This window comes from Heteronotia binoei, chromosome 10, assembly GCF_032191835.1.
Source record: "Heteronotia binoei isolate CCM8104 ecotype False Entrance Well chromosome 10, APGP_CSIRO_Hbin_v1, whole genome shotgun sequence".
Lineage (NCBI taxonomy): Eukaryota > Metazoa > Chordata > Lepidosauria > Squamata > Gekkonidae > Heteronotia > Heteronotia binoei.
In genome coordinates this window covers 37239468-37260490 of record NC_083232.1, presented here as the reverse complement: position 1 = coordinate 37260490, position 21023 = coordinate 37239468, and the positions used below count along the sequence as shown (strand labels likewise).

Here is a 21023-nt window from a genome sequence, read left to right as displayed (position 1 = left end):
ATACTTCAAAAGTATCCTGCACTTAATCAAGACATTCAGTTGAAGTCTGTGAAAAGAGGACTGAGTCCATCAGCAAGTGATATAGTATTGTTTGATCCCTTTGCCAGTTCTTGACAGGGTGTCATTGATACCAGCCCCTAAAGTCAAGAGCTTGGGGGTGCTCTTGAAGTCCTCTTTGACTATGGAGGCCCAGGTAGCAACCACTACCAAATCCACCTTTTTTCATCTGCAACAGATATGGCAACTGGCCCCTTTTCTGGAGCATATCTATCTATGGTGATCCATGGTGATCCATGCTATGATCACCTCAAGAATAGACCACTGTAATGCTCTCTACATGGGGCTGTCCTTGTTCCTACAGCTAGTGCAGAACACTGCTAGTGCAGAAACTACAGCTAGTGCAGAACACTGCAGCACGGTTGTTAATGGGGCTTCCTCACTGGGAGCACATTCAACTGGTGCTGAAAGAGCTGCACTGGCTACCTATTGTGTTCCAAGTCTGTTTCAAGATGCTGGTATTGACCTTTAAAGCCCTATATGGTCGAGGGCCTGCCTATCTGCGGGACTGCCTTTCTCCATATGTTCCCCAGAGAGCACTGTGCTCAGGAATGCAAAATCTGTTATCTATCCCTGGACCAAGGGAGGCCAGACTGTGCTCCACACGAGCTAGGGCCTTCTCAGTGGCAGCACCAACAATGTGGAATGCTATCCCAGAGGCCATAAGGGCCCTGCGGGATCTCTCCCAATTCTGCAGGGCCTGTAAAAATGAATTGTTTTGACAGGCCTTTAATATCTAACAGGAGAGGACTGCCACTCTACACTGCTGAGCGACATCATTTATGAGGCATTATATCCACCACAAGATCACTGTCAGAAGAAAGAAAGTTATGATACCACCTATACTGAACTTTGAGTAGCACCATGAAATGTATTTTAATTGTTAATTTTTATTGTTTTAAATTGTAATTTTAAATTGTGATTGACTGTTAGCCGCCCTGAGTCTGCTTGCGGAGAGGGCGGGATAGATAGATAGATAGATAGATAGATAGATAGATAGATAGATAGATAGATAGATAGATAGATAGATAGATAGATAGATAGATAGATATGTGTGTCTACAATATAGAGCAGTTGAGAGCAGTGGACTGCAAGGCATTCATGTCCAGATTTGGCATTGAGAGGAGTAACACTTGAATATAGATTAGAGTTCATTATTAGAAGATTATATAAAATAAAGAGCACATTCCACAGCCTTCATCTGGATTTTCTTGGATTATATTGGATATTCAGAAATTAACTTTATTTACTGAACAGATTATTGATTTTTTAAAAACTGGATATACAGTTCAATATTAATAATGGACTTTAATGTAAATGAATTAATCATTGTAAGACGTACAGTTCTTTAACCTGAAGGATATATTGTTTGTAATGACTAAATGTGTGCCATTACCATACTTTTGAAGTATAAGAAAGCAGAATGAATGAGAATTGCAAGTATATGAAGTTTTAGTTATAATTTTGGAGTAATGTATTGGCACAGTTCTATTAGTCTTTGTAACCAGTATGCTGATGACACCCAGTTGTATCTGTTGATGGGTGGCTGCCTGGACACTGCGCCACAAAACCTGGCCAAGGGGCTGGAGGCTGTGGTGGGTGGTTGAGAAAGATTCATTAGAAACTGAATCCAATTAAGATGGAGGTTCTGTGGCTGGGTGGGTCGGATTCAGGAGTATTTATTTTATTTTATTGCATTTATATTCTGCCCTCCCCTAACAGGCTCAGGGTGGATAACAAGTCCCAACTTCCCACTCTTGATGGTGTGATCTTGGATACCTTTTTAAATATGGGGTCCCAAATCATGAATATTGCCAAGCTGGCATTTGATCATTAGACAAGGTGATTGGCCCCTTTCTGTCTCACCCTGACCTAGCCACAGTAATTCATGCAATGGTCACTTGCTTTATGTTGGCTTGCCCTTAAGACTGATCTGGAAACTTCATCTGGTCCAGAATGCAGTAGTGCAGTCCTAACAAGAATGTCATGGACTGCACATATTCAACCTGTTCTGCACCAGCCCTGGCTCCTACCTGATGCCAAGCAATATCCATGCCTTGCGGGACCTTATGAAATCCCACAGGTTTATGCAAGGCAGAGATGTTCCTCCAGGCTTTTGGCTGAGGACAGCAATGGGTACCATCTTACTGGCACTCCCTTTCCCCTGTTTCTTTTGCTTATAGCAAGTCAGCAATGCATATTGCATGCCTGCTTTGGTATCATTCTGATGTCATTTTTTAGTTATTTTAACTGGATTTTAAATTATACAATTAATGCTGTTAACCGCCCTGAGCTCTGTGAATTCAGAGAAGGGCACTAAACAAATCTAAACTGTATGTATGTTCAGATAGAGGTGCCAACCTCCAGGTGGAGCTTGAAGTTCTTTCAGAATTATAACTCATCTTCAGACTACAGATATCAGTTCTGTTGGAGGGAACAGCAGCTTTGGAGGGTGAACTCTATGGAATTATACCCTACTGAGTTTCCTCCACTCTCCAAACCCCACCTCCCCAGGGTCTATCTATCCCTATATCTCCAGGGATTTCCTAACCAAAAGTTAGCAATCTTACTTGCAGATTCAAGTCTGGGTGTTTATGGTGTCATGATTCTGGGCACTAAGCACAGTGGTGTGGGAGCAGGGTACGGAACAAGAAAAATGAGGTTTTGATTCCAGGCTCAGCAGACTGGATCAGAAATAGCAGACAAGAACTATGCTGATTGTAGTGCCTTACATAGACCAAGCTTGATTTGGAAGTTTGTCTTTTATTGCCCTGTTGTGTTAGGAGAACTACCTGCCTGGGTGAACAGAGTCACCTTTGAGTGTGCAAAGATAGAACTCTGAGTCTGTGGCCCAGCCTGGCACAACACAAGATCTGAAGTTCTTGCTTTTATCTCTGACAGCTCTGGAATTACTTCTGTATAGGTAAAAGGGAAATGAGTGATCTTCCCTAGCTATATTTGGTTCTTGTTTTTCTTTCTTTATAGGAAGATTGTGTTGCAATAAAAATCAGACCTCTTAAAGCAGTGGGGATATGGGATGATTTTTACTGTGGGTCCAAGAAAGGCTATATATGTCAAACAAGCACAGGTAAGTACTCCCATCAGCTGGTTGACCAGTTTCCATACACTAAGAGAAAGTTAATTTATCCAAAACTCAATAGACTTTCCATTATCTCCTATATGCTTCAATTAAATTACTGGTAAGTGGTTTATGAGTATGTAGAACAGTGTATGAGTATCTAGAACAGTGCTTCTCCAGTTTTGCCACAGCTGGTTTACATTTTTAATTTCCTGCAAGCTGCCATTTCCATTCACTTCCGTATTATGCTGTAGAATAAAAAAGGCAAATTTTGCTCTAGAGTCTCAAATAATAGCAAAATAACTGTCCACCCAGTGTTGAAATTGACATAATCACTCTCTTCCAATGAATATTTATCTGATAAAGCCTCTATACGCCCACAACATTGAATCTTTTTCTTACATCTTGCAATTTATGAAATGGATTTATCTTTTTTGGCAAGAGCATTTCATTGAATTTAACTCCTACCTTCTCAACCCAAAGAGTAATTGATATGTCAAATTCACTGCCACAGGAAGTTGTGGTGGCTATAAGTGTAGAGAGCTTCAAGATGGAGCAGAGGTCCATCAGTGGCTATTAGCCACAATGTATAGAAGGAACACTATGTCTGGAGTATCAATGCTCTGTATTCTTGGTGCTTTGGGGGAAATAGTGGGAGGGCTTTTTGAGTGCTTGCCTTGCTGATGGACCTTCTGATGGCATCTGGATTTTGGCCACTGTGTGATACACAGTGCTGGACTGGGTGGGCCATTGGCCTGGTCCAAATGACTTCTCTTATTCTTATGTTTTGCAGACCCCAAATCCTTTGTTCCATCAGCCACACCAGTACATTTATTCCATTTTCGTAATAGTAGCTACATCTTTAGTGAAGCCAAAATGACCTGGAATGATGCCCAGAAAAACTGTGAACAACAAGACTATGATCTTGCCAGTATTTTAGATCCTTTCGTCAACTCAGTCCTTTGGCTACGGATGCTGAAATATAATGGGCCTGTATGGATTGGTCTGAACAGCAATATGGTAAGTAGACTGCACATCTGCCCATAAAGTAGCATATGCATGATTTTCTATTTGTGTTTACATAAGTGTTTTTTATATTCTTCACTAATCTCAGGCATGGGATAATGTAACTCAATTGGTGCAATGCATTTAATGTTTAGTTAGTATACCTTTTAAACCTGAATATATTAGATTGCCTTATGTCATGCTATTTTGTAAATATCCACAAGGTATTTTAAACTGTGATCTGCTGCTTCCTAGTGGACAGCAGCAAAATCAGAATTAATCTACTTTAACAGTTAGTGAGATGTTCCAGGGACATTACTACAATGAACATCTATTCATGATAGTGCTTTCTTACTATGGCACAAGATATCATCCTCTGGATAGTCTAGTTGAGGGATGGCGAACTCATTTGTTCTACAAGGTGTTGCCTTTCAAAATTATCTGGAAATTCTAGCTAGTACAGAAGGCAGCTATTATATAGTGAGTTCAGCGAGCTTGAGGTCAGCAAGAATGTTTATTGAACAAGAGCAGAACTGAACTCAAACAGGCAACACCACTCCTTATATACATTTGGCCTGAGTTAAACATGTCCCCTTATGTGGGCAGCAATCCACCTTATAGGTCTCTCCAGGATCCTTCATTTGCTTTTCCTGAGAGAAATGCCTTGTGTCCCAATTGGCTAGTTCTAAAGAACAGCCAATGAGAATGTAGGCATTAGGGTCCTGGAGGGCAATGAAGAATGCTTCAAGGTCAACTACCAGACATAATAAACCAGCAGTCAGAACAACCAATACACAACAGCAGCAGTGAATAAGAGAAGGAGGAGTTATGTCCCTCCCTTCACTCTTAATTTTTTTTAAATATTTATACCCCACCCTTCTATCTGAATCAGAGTCTCAGGATGGCTTACAATCTCCTTTATCTTCTTCCCTCCCAACAGACACCCTGTGAGGTTGGTGGGGCTGAGAGAGCTCTCACAGAAGCTGCCCTTTCAAGGACAACCTCTGTGAGAGCAATGGCTGACCCAAGGCCATTCCAGCAGTTGCAAGTGGAGGAGTCGGAAATCAGACCCTGTTCTCCCAGATAAGAGTCCACACACTTAACCACTACACCAAACTGGCTTTCCTCAGAGCAGCTTACAATCACTTTCCCTTCCCCTCCCCACAACAGATACCCTGTGAGATAGGTGGGGCTGAGAGAGCTCTTTGAGAATTGCTCTTGAGATAACAGCTCTGCTGAGAACTTGAGACTGACCCAAGGTCATACCAGCAGCTGCTTGTGCAGGAGTTGGGAAACAAACCTGGTTCTCCAGAATAGAGTCCGCAACTTTTAACCATTACACCAACACCAAACTTGCTCTCAAGATATTGGTTAAGATTCACTGTAGAATCATTTTCCCCTCATATTGCAACAGCTATATTGGCTCATCATTTGTTTCTGAGCCTTTAAAGCTCTTAATGGCCTTGGACCAGGGTGTCTGAGGGCCTAGTCCTGCATCTGTATGTACTTGCCTGCACATTAAGACCTTGGGACTGGCCATCTCTGCATGACAGTTCTGTAAAAAATAAAACTATATGGACATCTTTGCCATGGTTCCCAGTCTCTGGAATACACCCCCCCCCCTCCTTGAGATCCAGATTTTGCCCACATTGATGGCTGTTCAGGTCTCTTAAAACAATTATGTTTTCGAGGACTTGTGGAAGTTTTCTTTTTAGGGACATTGAAGGGGGCAGGCAGGTAATATCCTGTTGCTATATTTATAAGGTTTTTTTGTTGTTGAGTTGATTCCTGGTGTTTTTTAAATATGCTATTTATTTTTTATTGTTTAGCTGTTCCATAGCTGAATTCTTTTAGTTTTTATGTAATTTTAAAAAAAAAAAAAAACTTACTGTAAGCTGCTCTGAGGGCATTTTTAAGCAGAAAGGTGAGGTATAAACCTGATTAATAAACAAAAAACTTCTCTTCCCAATGTTCTCATGATAATCACTAGTGCCTCTTATCCATCACGTATTAATTTTTAGACCTCTGGACAATATACATGGATTGATAAGTTCCAAATGAAGTACACTAAATGGGCTGCAGGAGAACCAAAACAGAAATTGGGCTGTGTGTATTTGGCTGTTGATGGAATGTGGAAGACTGCATCATGTAATGAAAACTATTTCTCCCTGTGTAAATGGTCCAATAGTAAGTAATGCACGATTTTTTTCATTTTACATTGAACTGTTTGTCATTTGGGTGGATTTAAATCTAACAAGGTACATGCTCAAATCCTTTTGTGATAAACAATAATTACTTTCATATTTCACAAAATTCTGCCCCTGGCAGAATATCAAACAAAGCCAATAATACTTTTTTCAAAAAGAAAGAAAACAATGTTTTGAAATTTTTACAAAGAGATAGAGTTGCCAGATGCCCAGTTCTCCACAGGCATGGCCAGTTTTTCCACTTTCTGATCAGCTTCCAAATGAGGTCCCCCCCCACCCCCATAATGGAGGGAATAGGAGAGAAGCTGGTTTTTAACTGACTTAAGGCCAAACTGCTTGTGATTAGTCTTCCCAATGCTAAGAGAAGGAGGAAATGGGGAAATACCCATTTCTGCCAGAAAAATGGTATTTCGGAATAACCCAGTAATACTTCACTGATTTCTATAATATTACAGTATTTATAAAAATACTGCTTTGTTGTGCTAAGAATGCTCTGTTGTGCTTTCAATATTCAAAGTGTTTCATATACATGATCACAATAAAATTTAGTTTGTCATATAAGAAGATCTCTGATGGCCGAGACCGGTTATACAACTATTCCAGCATCCTGTTTCACACAGGTCGTTTTCGCACTTAGCGTTTGCTCCCCTTATTCCGCGGCGCAATTATGTCCGGATCATTTTTCTCGTTTTCGCACTAGTGACTCTTTGCGGAGTCGCCTTCCCTGAAGCCCCGGCTCAAATCGTTTTCCCACTGGCATCGACTTGAGTTCGATGCCCTGTCAATCATTTTTTTTTTAAGCGCAAGTCTGGTTGCGTAAGGACATAACAACGTAACAAGAGCGTCACGTGTGCCGCTTCTGCTTATGGATTGGCTGCAGCTGTAGCATCCTCCACAGCCCTTTATGTGTTAACAGAAGCATTCACAGTGGAGAATCTGGATGTCAACTTCCCGCCACTGATGGTGATTGGCGGGTGCTCAGCGCGCTCCGCGGAGTCGTCTGGGTGTCCCCAGTCGCCTCCGCTGGCTGTGTGGACTAACGCTATTTCGTTATAACGAAATGGTTGCGCCATTTGGTTGCTCAAACTGGAGAAAGCTATTACATTTAAGCCTCCCAGCACTAGTGTGTGTGTGTGTGGCAGGTTCTTCCCTTCCCAGCCTCGCTCCCTCCCGGGTGGTGAAGCTGGGATTTCCTCCGCGCTCTGCCCTTTCCCCGGCTGGCGCTTGCAGCTGCAACGGCGACCTAACGAACTAACGAAATGGTTGCGGCATAATGAAATGGTTGCGTTATAATGAAATGGTTATGGCGATACACTACACGTTGCTCAAACTGGAGAAAGCTTTTACATTTAAGCCTCCCAGCACTAGTGTGTGTGTGTGTGGCAGGTTCTTCCCTTCCCAGCCTCGCTCCCTCCCGGGTGGTGAAGCTGGGATTTCCTCCGCGCTCTGCCCTTTCCCCGGCTGGCGCTTGCAGCTGCAACGGCGACCTAACGAACTAACGAAATTGTTGCGGCATAATGAAATGGTTGCGTTATAACGAAATGGTCATGGCGATACACTACACGTTGCTCAAACTGGAGAAAGCTATTACATTTAAGCCTCCCAGCACTAGTGTGTGTGTGTGTGGCAGGTTCTTCCCTTCCCAGCCTCGCTCCCTCCCGGGTGGTGAAGCTGGGATTTCCTCCGCGCTCTGCCCTTTCCCCGGCTGGTGCTTGCAGCTGCAACGGCGACCTAACGAACTAACGAAATGGTTGCGGCATAATGAAATGGTTGCATTATAACGAAATGGTTATGGCGATACACTACACGTTGCTCAAACTGGAGAAAGCTTTTACATTTAAGCCTCCCAGCACTAGTGTGTGTGTGTGTGGCAGGTTCTTCCCTTCCCAGCCTCGGTCCCTCCCGGGTGGTGAAGCTGGGATTTCCTCCGCGCTCTTTCCCCTCCCCGGCTGGCGCTTGCAACGGGGACCTGACTGATTCCTGTCGCCAGAGCTCCCCCCCCGCCCCATTCTCTCCTTCCCCTTCTGTGGCGCGTGTGAAGAGCGAGCTCGCGTCTATTTTCTAACCGAGCGGAATGTAGCCAGGGAGAAGAATGCAGGACTCCAACTTCCCATTTTATACATGGCGATTTTGTGCAGGTCCAGAAATCCTGGTGGCACAGCTGAGGGAGGCATTGCCTTTTTAAAACACACGTACATGAACGCTTTGGCCCGCGCCGGCACTAGATTTCCCCCCCCCCCAACAATGTATAATGTAGTTGCGAGATAACGCAACAGCAAAATAATGCAACTAAAGTCAATAATAATAAAAAAAAATTCTAACGAAACCAATTGAAGTGGCAATTGAGGGTATTCCAGGAGGGTTTTTTTTTCTATTTGTTAATTTCGAAATATCGCTATTACGCAAGAAAGATGAAGTTTAAAAAAAAATGGCCGTGCGGGCACTTTTGGGAAGCGCCGCGAACGGCTGATGATTGGCCAAGGGGGTGGATGGGGTGGGAGGACGGAAAGGGAGAGGGTGACGCCCACAAAGCAGTCGATCCGGCGTGGATGGATTTCCCACAGCAAACTCCGAGGAGTGGATCCGGTGTGGATCCGGAGGTTTTCAAAAACTCCGGAAGGAGGTGGATCTAGATACTCCGGCGTGAAACCCCTGCAGCGCCGGAGCAAACCGCAGCGCCGGAGCAACAGGTGCGAAAACCAGGAAAAGATCCGGAGGTAAATGGGGTGCTACGCCGGAGTAAACGCTAGTGCGAAAACGGCCACAGTGGACAACCAGTTGCTCTGGTTGCCCATAGAGTTGCCCATAGATGCCAAGGCTTTCCACTGATGTTCAGTGCAATCCTATGCAGAGTAGCCCAAGTCTAAGGCCACTGGTTTCAACTGGCTTAAACTAGAGTGACTTTGCATAGGATTGTACTTACCTCCTACCACTGAATTTCCGAGATTTATTCCCATTGAATATGGAGATTCCCGTGGCTAGTAGCCCTTGATAGACCTAACCTCCATGATGTCCTGGAAAAATATAATATTATTCTCCTAAAATATGTGAGACTGGGAGAATAGCTTATCTACAGTCACTAAATAGTGAGTTTGTAGCTGAAATTTGAATCAGCAATCTTCATTCTCTTGGCCATGATGCAGCACCATTATAATGCAGGGGATTTCTTCATTAAGTGGCTTAATGAGAAAGGAGGATATAAACTACAGTGAATAATAAGTAAATAAAAGAAATAATTAATTAGTCTCACTTCCAAAATAAGATCTGCTAATTCTATGCTCCATATCTAGGGACAAAAATGGATATGGACAATCTCAGAAAGCATCCTAGTCGCATCTAGCTTAGGGACCCAATCAAGAGGAGGTACAAATTGCTTCAGTTATTCTGACTATGACCTCCTAAGGCATCTCTCTGGAAGAATGATGAATGCACATATGCCTTTAGTGTTTCCTCCATCCTTGTTCAAGATTTCAGTATATAAAAATATCTTTTCAGAATATAATTGAAGCCAGCCATAAAATAAAGGTACTGTCCTCTATGGAGTGTAAATTGAGATACACTTTTAGTTGACTCTGATAGTAGTGGCTCATGGTGTCTCAGCATTGTGGATTGATGAATCATTGTCCATTCTCTGCTGTGGGTTTGCTAATGTTCTGACTCTTTTTTCAACAAAAATGGGAATGAAGTTTGAAGAAGTCTCCTTAGGCTGGAGGAAGGTTTCAAAAGCTTCCTATTGAGTGCTGGGATACAAGCCAATAGTATGGCCACAGCTGTGGTGGCATGAATGTCTAGACAGCGCTGTCTGGTTTTGTTAATGCTTTCCATGGAACTTCTTTTTTTACAGTGAAGGCACCTACAGAACCTCCTCAACTCCCAGGAAAGTGTCCAGAGTCAGAAGATAAATCCTGGGTTCCTTTTCGTGGCCACTGCTACTACTTTGAATCCTCATCTAAAAAGTCTTGGGCCAGAGCATCATTAGAGTGTTTAAAATTAGGCAAGTCACTCAGAGGGAAAAAAATGCAAAGTTGTCTTATAATTACATTTTTGGTTTATATTCCAGGTTTTAGCCCAAATGGTTTCCAAAGTAGATTGAAATTAAAACTCAATGCAATATAATTAAATTGAAATTAAAACTCAACGCAATATAATTAAATTGAAATTAAAACTCAACGCAAGTAATGCTAACAGTTATTAGTGGAGTCAACTAACTGGGACCTGGTATGTGAGAAATCCCAAGGGTTTACTTTATTTCCAGTGCTAATCTCTATACGCAGAGGTCATCTAGAGTTAGATTGCTGATGACACTCAGCTTTACATCTCCTTAAGCAAACCTACAGAGGTTGCTGTGAAGATCCCGGTCCAGTTTCTTGAGGCTGGATTTAACACATTACCTGCAGATAATAACCCCCACCCCCGCACTCAGTTCTTTCACTGTGTGTGGGTGTGTATACATGTTCTTTCCAATGTTAGCCACCCTCCGGAGCATCCAAACACTTGAGGTTATATCTGTGTTTAGAGTAGGGTTGCCCATCCCCAGGTGGGGACTCCCCCCACTTCAGGGTCATCAGAAAATGGGGGGAGGGGAGGGAAATGCCTGCTGGGAACTCTGTTATTCTGTATGGAGTCAAATTCCCATAGGAAATAATGGAGAATTGATACGCAGGTATCTGGGGCTTTGGAAGGGGCTATTTTTGAGGCAGAAGCACCAAATTTTAAGTTTCAAAAAGATTGGACCAGGGGGTCCAATTCTATGAGCCCCAAAAGAAGGTGCCCCTATCCTTCATTATTTTCTATGGAAGGAAGGCTTTTAAAAATGTGCAGTCCCTTTAAATGTGATGGCCAGAACTCTCTTTGCAGTTGAATTATGTTTGTCACAACCTTGCTCCTGGCTCCACCCCCAAAGTCCCCAGATTTTTCTTGAATTGGACTTGGCAACCCTAGTTTAGAGAGTTACAAATTATTGAACCAAAAAAGAAAGAAAATACTTTGGTTCTGTGGTTTCTCAGTGATGATAATATGTTGAGCTGACCATAAAGAATTTAGAACAAGATTAGGCTAAAATTCAGCATCCATATACTCAATGGGATTGGAACCACAATAAGAAGCATTTCAACAGATATCATTAAGTGCTTTGTGAGTTTCTTTTAAAATTTAACTATTGTTATGTGCACCATCCCTGAACACCAGTTTTATAAAAAGAGGCAGAAAGAACAATTTGCCAAAGCAATTGATAAGGCTTTTTGACCCTCTCAGTTTTATTGAAGAATGAGATGGAGTGGAGTGAGAATGGTAAAGAAAAGGGCTGTGCTGTAGATTCTGCATATGGTCATGGGCCAGGAAGTAGAACTAGGCAAAAGAACTGTGCCTGTTAATAGTGACTAAACATATATTCCCATTCAAGGATGAGAGGTTTTCAAAGTGTGGAACAAAAACATTCTCAAATGCATAGAACTCTATAGATAATACAAGGAGTGAAAAACTAAAAATACCATGTAGTGGTCCTGTGTGAAAACCCATAAACATCCCATCAAAACATAAAATGCTTGAACTAATACACAACCTCAGTGAAAAGGAAATAGGAGTGTAACCATTCTTTAAAAAAATCAATGCTTTTGGTTTAATAGCTCATCTTAGTAATCTTCATATGTTCTCTCACTGATATTTTTCAGATGCTTTTCTAGTTTCAATAGCTGATGCAGCGGAAGCACGTTTTATAACAGAAAACACAGAACAACTTGAAAGTAAAACAAAAACATTTTGGATAGCAATGTTCAGGAATGTGAAAGGTACAGTTTTTAAAAAAGTATTTTCATATGGAAACAACAAATATTTATCTTAAATATTTTCTAACAGGCTAAGTACTGGCAAATAGGGATTGGTGTAAACTGGTTCATGAATTTTGTCACGAATATGGCCTGTTATGAATTTGGCCTGGTTCAAAGCCCCAGAACCAATGTTTGGGAAAGGTGCCTTCCCTGTAGGGTTGCCAAGTCCAATTCAAGAAATATCTGGGGACTTTGAGGGTGGAGCCAGAAAACTTTGGGGGTGGAGCCAGGAGAAATTAGGGGTGGAGCCAAGATCAAGGCTGTGACAAGCATAACTGAACTCCAAAGGGAGTTCTGGCCATCACATTTAAAGGGACGGCACACCTTTTCAATTCCTACCTTCCATAGGAAATATTGAAGGATAGGAATACCTTCTTTTGGGGCTCATAGAATTAGGCCCCATGGTCCAATCTTTTTGAAACTTGGTGGGTGTTTTGTGGAAAGGCACTAGATGCTATACTGAAAATTTGGTGCCTCTACCCCAAAAAACAGCCCCATCAGAGCCCCAGCTACCCATGGATCAATTCTCCATGATTTTCTATGGGAATAAATCTCCATAGGGAATAATTGAGTTCCCAGCAGACATTTCCCTCCCCTCCCCCCGCTTTCTGACGACCCTGAAGCGGGGGGAGGGCCTCCAAACCAGGGGATCCCCTGCCCCCACCTGGGGATTGGCAACCCTACTTCCCTGAACATTTACCAAACTCTTGTCCAGTTTGCTTCGGGCTGTTAAAAGTTGCATGGTGGGGATCTGCAGCTCACATGTTAGGTTTAAATGGCTGTGAGCTTTTTCACTGATCGGTTTCACTTCTCCCCACTTTGAAACAGGGGGAAGCAAAACAAACCTCAAAAATGGTCAGCCATTTCTGCTTAACTGTGGGTGGGTGGGTGCACCTGACAGCCATTTCAGCCTAACAATTGATGGAGAAAGGGGATCTGAACTGGCTGGTTTGATTTGGGCAGTTTTTGGCTCAGTTCAGAGTTTGGTTCAGAAACCTTCCCAAACTGAAATGTTTATGTTCATGTCCATCCCTGCTGGCAAATACAAATGAAGGCTTCAACTATACTTTATGTTCTTGAAGTCTCCACTATGTCATCAATGTTTCACCCATAATGAAAATAAATTTGAGGTTAAATACTTGGCTCCAATAGATCAAATATGAGTTTTGCAGTTAAAGATTGGACATATAGCCCATGGGGGAGTTAATTGCCATCCCTTTGCACAGTATTCTTTGCAACTCAGGACTGTGCATGGCTGCTGTTTAGGAAGAAGCAATTGGGAACTTCAGCCATAGACCTGCCAGCTTTATTAATTGGAGAGAGAACAAACACCTTGTTCCTTTGGTGGTAGAGCATGTAACCAAGTCACAACTTATGGTGGCCCCATGGGGTTTTCAAGGCAAGAGGTGGTTTGCCATTGCTTGCCTCTGTGTAGCAACCCTGGTATTTTTTGGTGGTCTCCCATCCAAATACTGACCAAGGCTGACCTTGCTTAGTTTTTGAGATCTGATGAGATCATGCTAGCCTGGGCCATCTACCCTGTTCTTTTATTATTTGTTTGTTTGTTTGTTTGATTCGATTTGTTAGCCCAGGGCTCAGGATTCAGGACAGCTTACATCAAGGTAGAACACAATAGACAATATGATTAAAACAACATTAAAATATTTAAAACAGTGACAGAACAATACAATATAATGACACATTTACAGTTTCCATCATTTTCCATCAGCTCCCTCTGGGGAGGGGGGATGTGGAGGAATGAGGGGGAGGTAGAACTATGAGAGTGCAGACTGCCACTTTCCTCAACCAAATGCCTGGTGGAACATCTCTGCCTTGCAAGCACTCCCATATGGCATGGATGTTTTCCAGCACACAGTTCCAGTCAAGGACAGCCAGATCTTCCTTGGGCCAGGAACCACCAGACGGTTCTTGTTACTAGAGCACAATCTTCTTCCAGGGGGATATTAAGAGAGGTAGTCCGAAAGGTATGTGGGTCCCTGACCACTGATGGCCTTAAAAGTCAAAACTAGGACCTTGAACTGGATCCAGTGCTCCACTAGAAGCCAGCACAACTTGCACAGCACAGGTTGAATGTGTGCTGTACAAGGGGTCCGCATATGGACGTGTGCAGCTGCATTCTGGGCCAGTTGGAGCTTCCAGGTCAGGCACAAGGGTAGACCCATGTAGAATGAATCGCAGTAGTCTGTCCTGGAGGTGACCATTGCATGGATTACTGTGGTTTAGTAGAGGTTTTATGAGTGGACGTAGGCAACCGAAGCTTTTCATGCCCTGAAGGTAAATAACATTACCTGAAAGTTGTCACAGATCATGCTGATATTTAAGGACTGCTTGAGGGACCAGTTTAAAAGCTGGCCACCCTCCCAGCATCTCATCTAATTTGATAATTATTGTTGAAGAAACAATGCACAATATTGATCAGAATATATTTATAGAACAAAAATGTATATTCTACTCTCCCAATAAATTATATATGAAGTGACTAGAATATAAATAAGTTTGTATGTTCTGCCTGTCATGTCTAGAAATGAGAAATGTTCCACAGAATGGGTCTTATAAGATGAAGCAGCTGAATTTGCTCCGCCATTAAAGTTTGCCTGCAAGTTGTGTCACATCTGATACTGGGATGGTTCTGACACACACATCTGATACTGGGATGGTAAAAAAATAAAGAGGAAGTGTCATCCCCTTGTGCTGGGAATCATGGGACCTACATGGACAAAAGCCATGTGGGATTGGGGCTGTAGTAAGCAGTGGAATTGAGTAAGATTGTATTATAAAGCTGGCTGGAGTCAACTTATTCTTTAAGTACAAGTGCACACATATCAGAAAACACACATATGTCCTAGTGGTATATTGGAAAATTAGCTACGTTTATATGACATGCATTCAGAAGCTGCAGTTTAATTCTTGTTCTCAATGCACATATGGTTCTTATCTACAGAGAAATGTATTTTTAGTGTTGTATCTATGTTCAGAAATGATCATATATGAAGTGGGCCTCAAACAGCTTCCTGGAACTGCCATTTGTACCACTGATTAATAATACAAGAGAACCACGATGTCAGATGCCAAATACACAGAACGCACCATGCATCAAAATCATACCAACCTACTGTGAAACTTTTCATAATAATAAACTACTATTTCTGAATATTCCCTCTCATCAAAATATGCTCAAAATCCTATATCATATCTACAAAATAGCTCTTACAACAACACATACAATTGCAGTTTCCTCTACTGGGGCAAACATACTGGCACCAGTGGGTTGTATCTTGTCACTTTGCTCAGCAAGGGGAGACTTGTGCTGTCCCAGGAAGTTTCCTCCCATAGATGAGGCTGTTCTGCCAAGAGTAGTGTTGTCAACTTTGACTTGAGAAATTCCTGGAGATTAGGGGCAATGTCCTGGAGATTAGGGGCAATGGGGGTGGGAAGGAGCTCTAGTCTAAAGCTTCTGTTTCTTCCAAGAGGTCTGAATTTGTAGTTTGGAGATAAGTTGTGGTTTTTGGAGAGCTCCAAGCTCCACTTTAAGGTAGTAACTCTAAAGGTAAAGGTAGTCCCCTGTGCAAGCACCAGTTGTTTCCGACTCTCGGGTGATGTTGCATCACAACGTTTTCACAGTAGACTTTTTACAGGGTGGTTTGCCATTGCCTTCCCCAGTCATGTACACTTTCCCCCCAGCAAGCTGGGTACTCATTTTACCAACCTTGGAAGGATGAAAGGCTGAGTCAACTTTGAGCTGACTACCTGAACTCAGCTTCTGTGGGGATTGAACTCAGGTTGTGAGCAGAACTTGGACTGCAGTACTGGAGAGGAAAAATTGCCTTCACTAGAGAATGTTCCAAATTCACTGAGCCGAGTGGTAGGATAAAGCATACTGTGTTTTCCTCACTAAGGAAAATAGTTCTCTGGCAAGATGCTGAGTATAAAACAAATGCAACTTTTAATTTGTTTAAATATTGCATTGATGAGAAACTTTTAAAAATTTTATACAAAGGACAGGGATAATTGAATGGCCAGAATCCATATGTTAAGGAAACTAAGCATTAAATGGTCCTGCTTTACTACAAGCCAGAAATTAGCAAGAATCCTATTACAACCCACTCTCTCAGTATGTTTTCTAATTTAATATTAGGCAATTGGTTGTGGCTGGACAACAGTGTGGTGGATTTTGTCAACTGGAATGTAGGAGAGCCATCACTGAATAAAGAGGAGGACTGTGTGGAAATATATGCTTCAACAGGGACCTGGAATAATGCTTACTGCACTTCCTACGCTGGATATATTTGTAAAAAACCAAAAGGTAAGTGATAGCATTACCAACCTTTTTTGGCAGGCCTACAGTAACTAATGTGGAAGGCGCTGACACTCTTATGTCGCTGAATGCTACCATCCATCGATATGACACCTAATAGAGCAATTACAGAGAATTAAGAATTGAAATGAAGCTGGATCGCCTATGTAGGAAATTTTATAGCACCATTTTTAAGTCTAAATTATAAATTGTTATATGTGTTTTGATTTTATAATTATAAGGTATTGTTATTGCTTGTATTATGACTGTGAGCCACCCAGAGTCCGCATGGAGTGGGCGGCATATAAATTTAAAGTAAATAAAAAAATTAATTAATTAATTAATATTTAATTCTGTTTGCTCATTTACTCTGTGGGAATATCATGCTTGCTACAGTTTCAAAGGAGTGGTATGCAAGTGAGCATTCAAAAACTCTCTGCAGCAGGGTCTTTCAAAGAAGTATTGAATCTAATGGAAAAGAGGAACAAGAGGGTTGCTCAAAATAACCAAGCCTAGGAAAGAAAGGCCTTCTCCACCACCACTTGCTAGCTGCTACAGGAACCGCTGATTTACAGTGCAATCCTAAACAGGTCTACTCAGAATTCTACTAAAGTCTGCTCAATGAGACTTATTCCCAGGAAAGTGTTCTTTGGATTGCACTGTTAACTACTGGCTAGAGAGAAATATATCCAAAACTGGCTTTGGTCCTCCATTCAGTATTTAAAAGATTATTATTATTATTATTATTATTATTATTATTATTATTATTATTATTATTATTATTATTATTATTATTATTACAATGGGACATAGCTCCAATGCAAAGTTGGAATGATGATGGAAATAGGAAGTCAGCAGAATAATCAGGAAAGGTTTATCAAATGAAATCAAGGCACTTGTATGCAGTCGGTCTAATATGCCGGTTTGATCTAATATTTGATCAGGTGCCGTTTTGATCTAATATTCAGTTCCAGCATCTGCAAAATATTTATCCACTGGAGCAATGTGGCTGTTAGAGAGGAACAGTGTGTGTGTGTGTGGGGGGGGGGTGGTGGAATAAGAAGGCATAGCAACAAGGATAGCAGGGATGTATTCTTCTTATGTATTTATATATTTAATTCATTTATACCCTACTTTTCCCCTTCATTCATACCCAAAGCATCTTACATTGTTATCCTCTCCTCCATTTTATCCTTACAACAGCCTAAACTGAGAGGGTGTGACTGGCCCAAGGTCACCCATTGGGCTTCCATGGCACAAGGTGGGGATTTGAACCTGGTCCTCCAAATCTTAGTCTAACTCTCTTAACTACTACATTACACTGACTCTGTGTTGAGATGTTGTCTGGGTAGCTTATAGCATTCTGGGGTCTGAAAATCCAGACAGGCATTCTCTGATACAATATAATTTAAAAATACTGTCATATAGCAACAAGTTTTTGAACACATGTCAAATAAATGTCTTCCTTTCTTGCAGTTGTAGAAGCTGTGCCCACTACAGTGAAACTTCCAGAAAATAAAGGTAAGTTTTTTCTAACCAAGACACACAATAAAAACTAATAATAATGTTTGTGTCAGCTGTCTTTTGAGTATCTTTTTAGATTAATTGTCATGTTGCCAACTCTGGCTTGGGAAATTGCTGTAGGGAGGGCAGAGCAGGGTGAGGGGAGGGAGCTCAACATGGATGTGATGTCATGGAGTTTGACCTCCAAAGTTGCCATTTTTTCCTGGTTTATGTAGTCTGGGGAATAGGTGTAAGCCTTAGAGAGTCCATTGAGGTGGGTAGCCATCTTTAAATGTCATATCTATTTCACTCACAACAGATCAATCACGTCTCACTCTCTTTTCCTACTTCTGCTTGGTGGTTGGAATGTCCTTTAGATGATAATTTGGCACATGTTGCTCTCTTTAAAAAAAAAAAAAGTTTTATGCCACCTTTCCAGAAACTTGCCTGAGACAGCTTACAACATAAAAATAATAAAAAACAAAGCATGAAAAGTAGTATTGCCAGGTCCCTCAGATGTGCTGGCAGTGAAAGGGTGTCTGTGAACTTACAAGGAGTAGGGAGGAGCACTGAAAATAAACGTGGCATGCCTGTGTGACATAGAAGTGACATAGGAACTTCAAGGGGCAATGCTCTGGTTTTTGGGCAAAACTCTATAATAGAATTTGCTTCTTCTATAGATTTTGCCCAAAAACCGGAGTGTTGCCCTGATGTCACCAATGTATCCATATCACTTCTAGGTCATGTAGGCACATCATGTTTATTTCTTGCTTACTGCCTGTTGTGGTGAGTGCCCAAACACCAGGGACTCCCACCTGCACCTAATTAATTAAAATTCAGCATTAACTACTCATCTCAAAGTTATCAGTATAGCTAATTCTCAACATGTCCAAATGTATGTGTATTTAAATCTAGAGATTGTAGCCATCTTTCTACAAAGCTGAGCAAAGAAAAGGATACACAGAAAATCTCTATGTGTGGGGGAGAATCTGGGGGGGGGGGTTTAACACCCAATAATACAGGCAGCACCTATAGCTTTGAGAAATAATTGCTTATTGTTAAACATTTTAACAGTGAGGGCAGTTTAGAGTTAGAATTGGTTGCCCAGGGATGTTCTGAATTCTCCTTCCTTGGAAGTATCTGAGCAGAGATCTGATTACTATTTATCGGTATTTCCAATATTTAGTCTGTCAGTTCTGGAATTTTATGTGGATTCTCAAACATTCTGAAATTTCACTAAGTGCTTAATTAGCACATGGTGTTCTGACTTGTTCAAAGTCTTAAGTCTCACCATAACATCCAAATCGCAAGATGTCATAGTCTCATTGAACACTGCATTTGTCAGGTCACACCTGGAGTATTGTGCGCTGTTCTGGAGGCTTCACCTCAAAAGGGATGTGGATAGAATGGAGTGGATGCAGGGTAGAATGAGGAGGATGATCAGGAAAGTCTGTGGGACTTGGAAATGTTTAGTCTGGAGAAGAGGAGGCTGAGGGGGGACATAATTGCTATCTTTTAGTATTTGAAGGGCTGTCACTTAGAGGAGAGCAGGGAGCTGTTTCTGTTGACAGCAGAAGATAGGATTCGCAATAATGGGTTTAAATTAAGGGTAGAAAGGTACCGTCAGGATATTAGGAAAAACTTTTTTACAGTATGAGTTGCTCAACAGTGGAATCAGCTACCTAGGGAGGTGGTGAGCTCCTCCTCACTGGTAGTCTTTAAGTAATGACTGGACAAACACTTGTCAGGGATACTCTAGCTGATCCTGCATTGAGCAGACAGTTGGACTAGATGACCTGTATGGCCCCTTCCAACTCTGTGATTCCACCATTTTAAATAACAGACTATGGCTTACATCTGAAATTGCTTCTCCATTACCAGTGGAATCTTCGTTGCAGCAAGAATCTTTGTTTTGGTCAAAGTGGTGTTTTCTGCTGACCGAAGACTCCTTGCACTAGAATCCTTCACTTTTTGCTATATTATAATGTTTACCTAAAGAGAAGCTGCTTTTAATTATAAGTATTTTAAGATACCTTAATTTGAACTGTAGTCATGCCATTATTTAGAAATATCTAAATCTATTTGACTCTTAGAAGGCAAAGTTTCATTAATGAGAAGAAATTGGGAGAACCCAGATATATCTTGTACCTGACTTCCACCAATGTTGTACTGTTGTAACTATTCTACATTAATTTACAGAGCCAAGGAAGACAGAGGAAATTCCTAAACCATCCCACAGCAAAGCTACAGTGGTGGTTATAGTGGTGATCCTCATCCTATCTGGAGCTGCTCTTGCCGTTTACTACTTCTATAAGAAAAGGAGTCAGAGGGCTCTGCCAGATGACAACTTTGAGAACTCCCTCTATTTCAATAGTGATGAAGCTCCTGGAACTAGTGATACAAAGGATCTTGTGCTGAATATGGAACACAATGAACATGCTGCCATTTAGTCTAATGAAATATAAACTGTGCCCTGTTTTAATAAACAGATGAAATTTGTGAAACATTGTGCCAAAAATTAATTTTACATTTACAAAATAGTTACAGTGACCCCCTTTTATTTCAGAGTTTCCATGAATTTTTACAGCAGTAACTGCATGTGGTTCTCCTTACAGTTCCATCAACAAAGCCATTATTTCTCATTGGTCAAAGAAAACTGAGATAATAGAGGGTAGTTGACAGGACTTAGCAGTTTATTCATTCCAAAATGGTGGGCCAACATTAGAGGTCAGCATTACTGGGAATGATACCTATGTGCATCCTCCATGAAGTGGTCCACTGTCAGCTGGATCTCCGCAGCTGTCCCTTGTGCTGTTACTCACTGCTATCTCACTTGAAAGGAGTGAGCAGTGATGGGCAGGAAGGAACCGCTTCTGCCGGTCATACTTCTTTCTAGTTGGCAGAGTGGATTGCTCCAAGGGCTTCTCAGAATCTGGAACCAACCCATGATTTTGCTGAACTCTTATTGCATCAGTGATGTTACTTCTGGGTTTTAGGAGGAAGTGACATTGCCTTTCCCCCCCTGCAAGTCT

At 41.6% G+C, this 21023-nt stretch overlaps 1 protein-coding gene across 1 annotated transcript in view; it reads left to right on the top strand.

Annotated features, from left to right (window-relative positions):
- The window catches only part of LOC132578420 (macrophage mannose receptor 1-like), a 79725-nt gene extending 59230 nt beyond the window's left edge, over positions 1–20495 (top strand). Inside the window, exons 23-30 of the mRNA XM_060248413.1 lie at positions 3043–3145; positions 3930–4156; positions 6163–6328; positions 10193–10342; positions 12018–12134; positions 16330–16497; positions 17965–18009; positions 20191–20495. Of these exons, the coding sequence (XP_060104396.1) occupies positions 3043–3145; positions 3930–4156; positions 6163–6328; positions 10193–10342; positions 12018–12134; positions 16330–16497; positions 17965–18009; positions 20191–20441 (1227 nt within the window). The 3' untranslated portion in view covers positions 20442–20495. The remainder of the gene's footprint in view (positions 1–3042; positions 3146–3929; positions 4157–6162; positions 6329–10192; positions 10343–12017; positions 12135–16329; positions 16498–17964; positions 18010–20190) is intronic.
- The last annotated feature ends 528 nt before the right edge of the window (positions 20496–21023 follow it).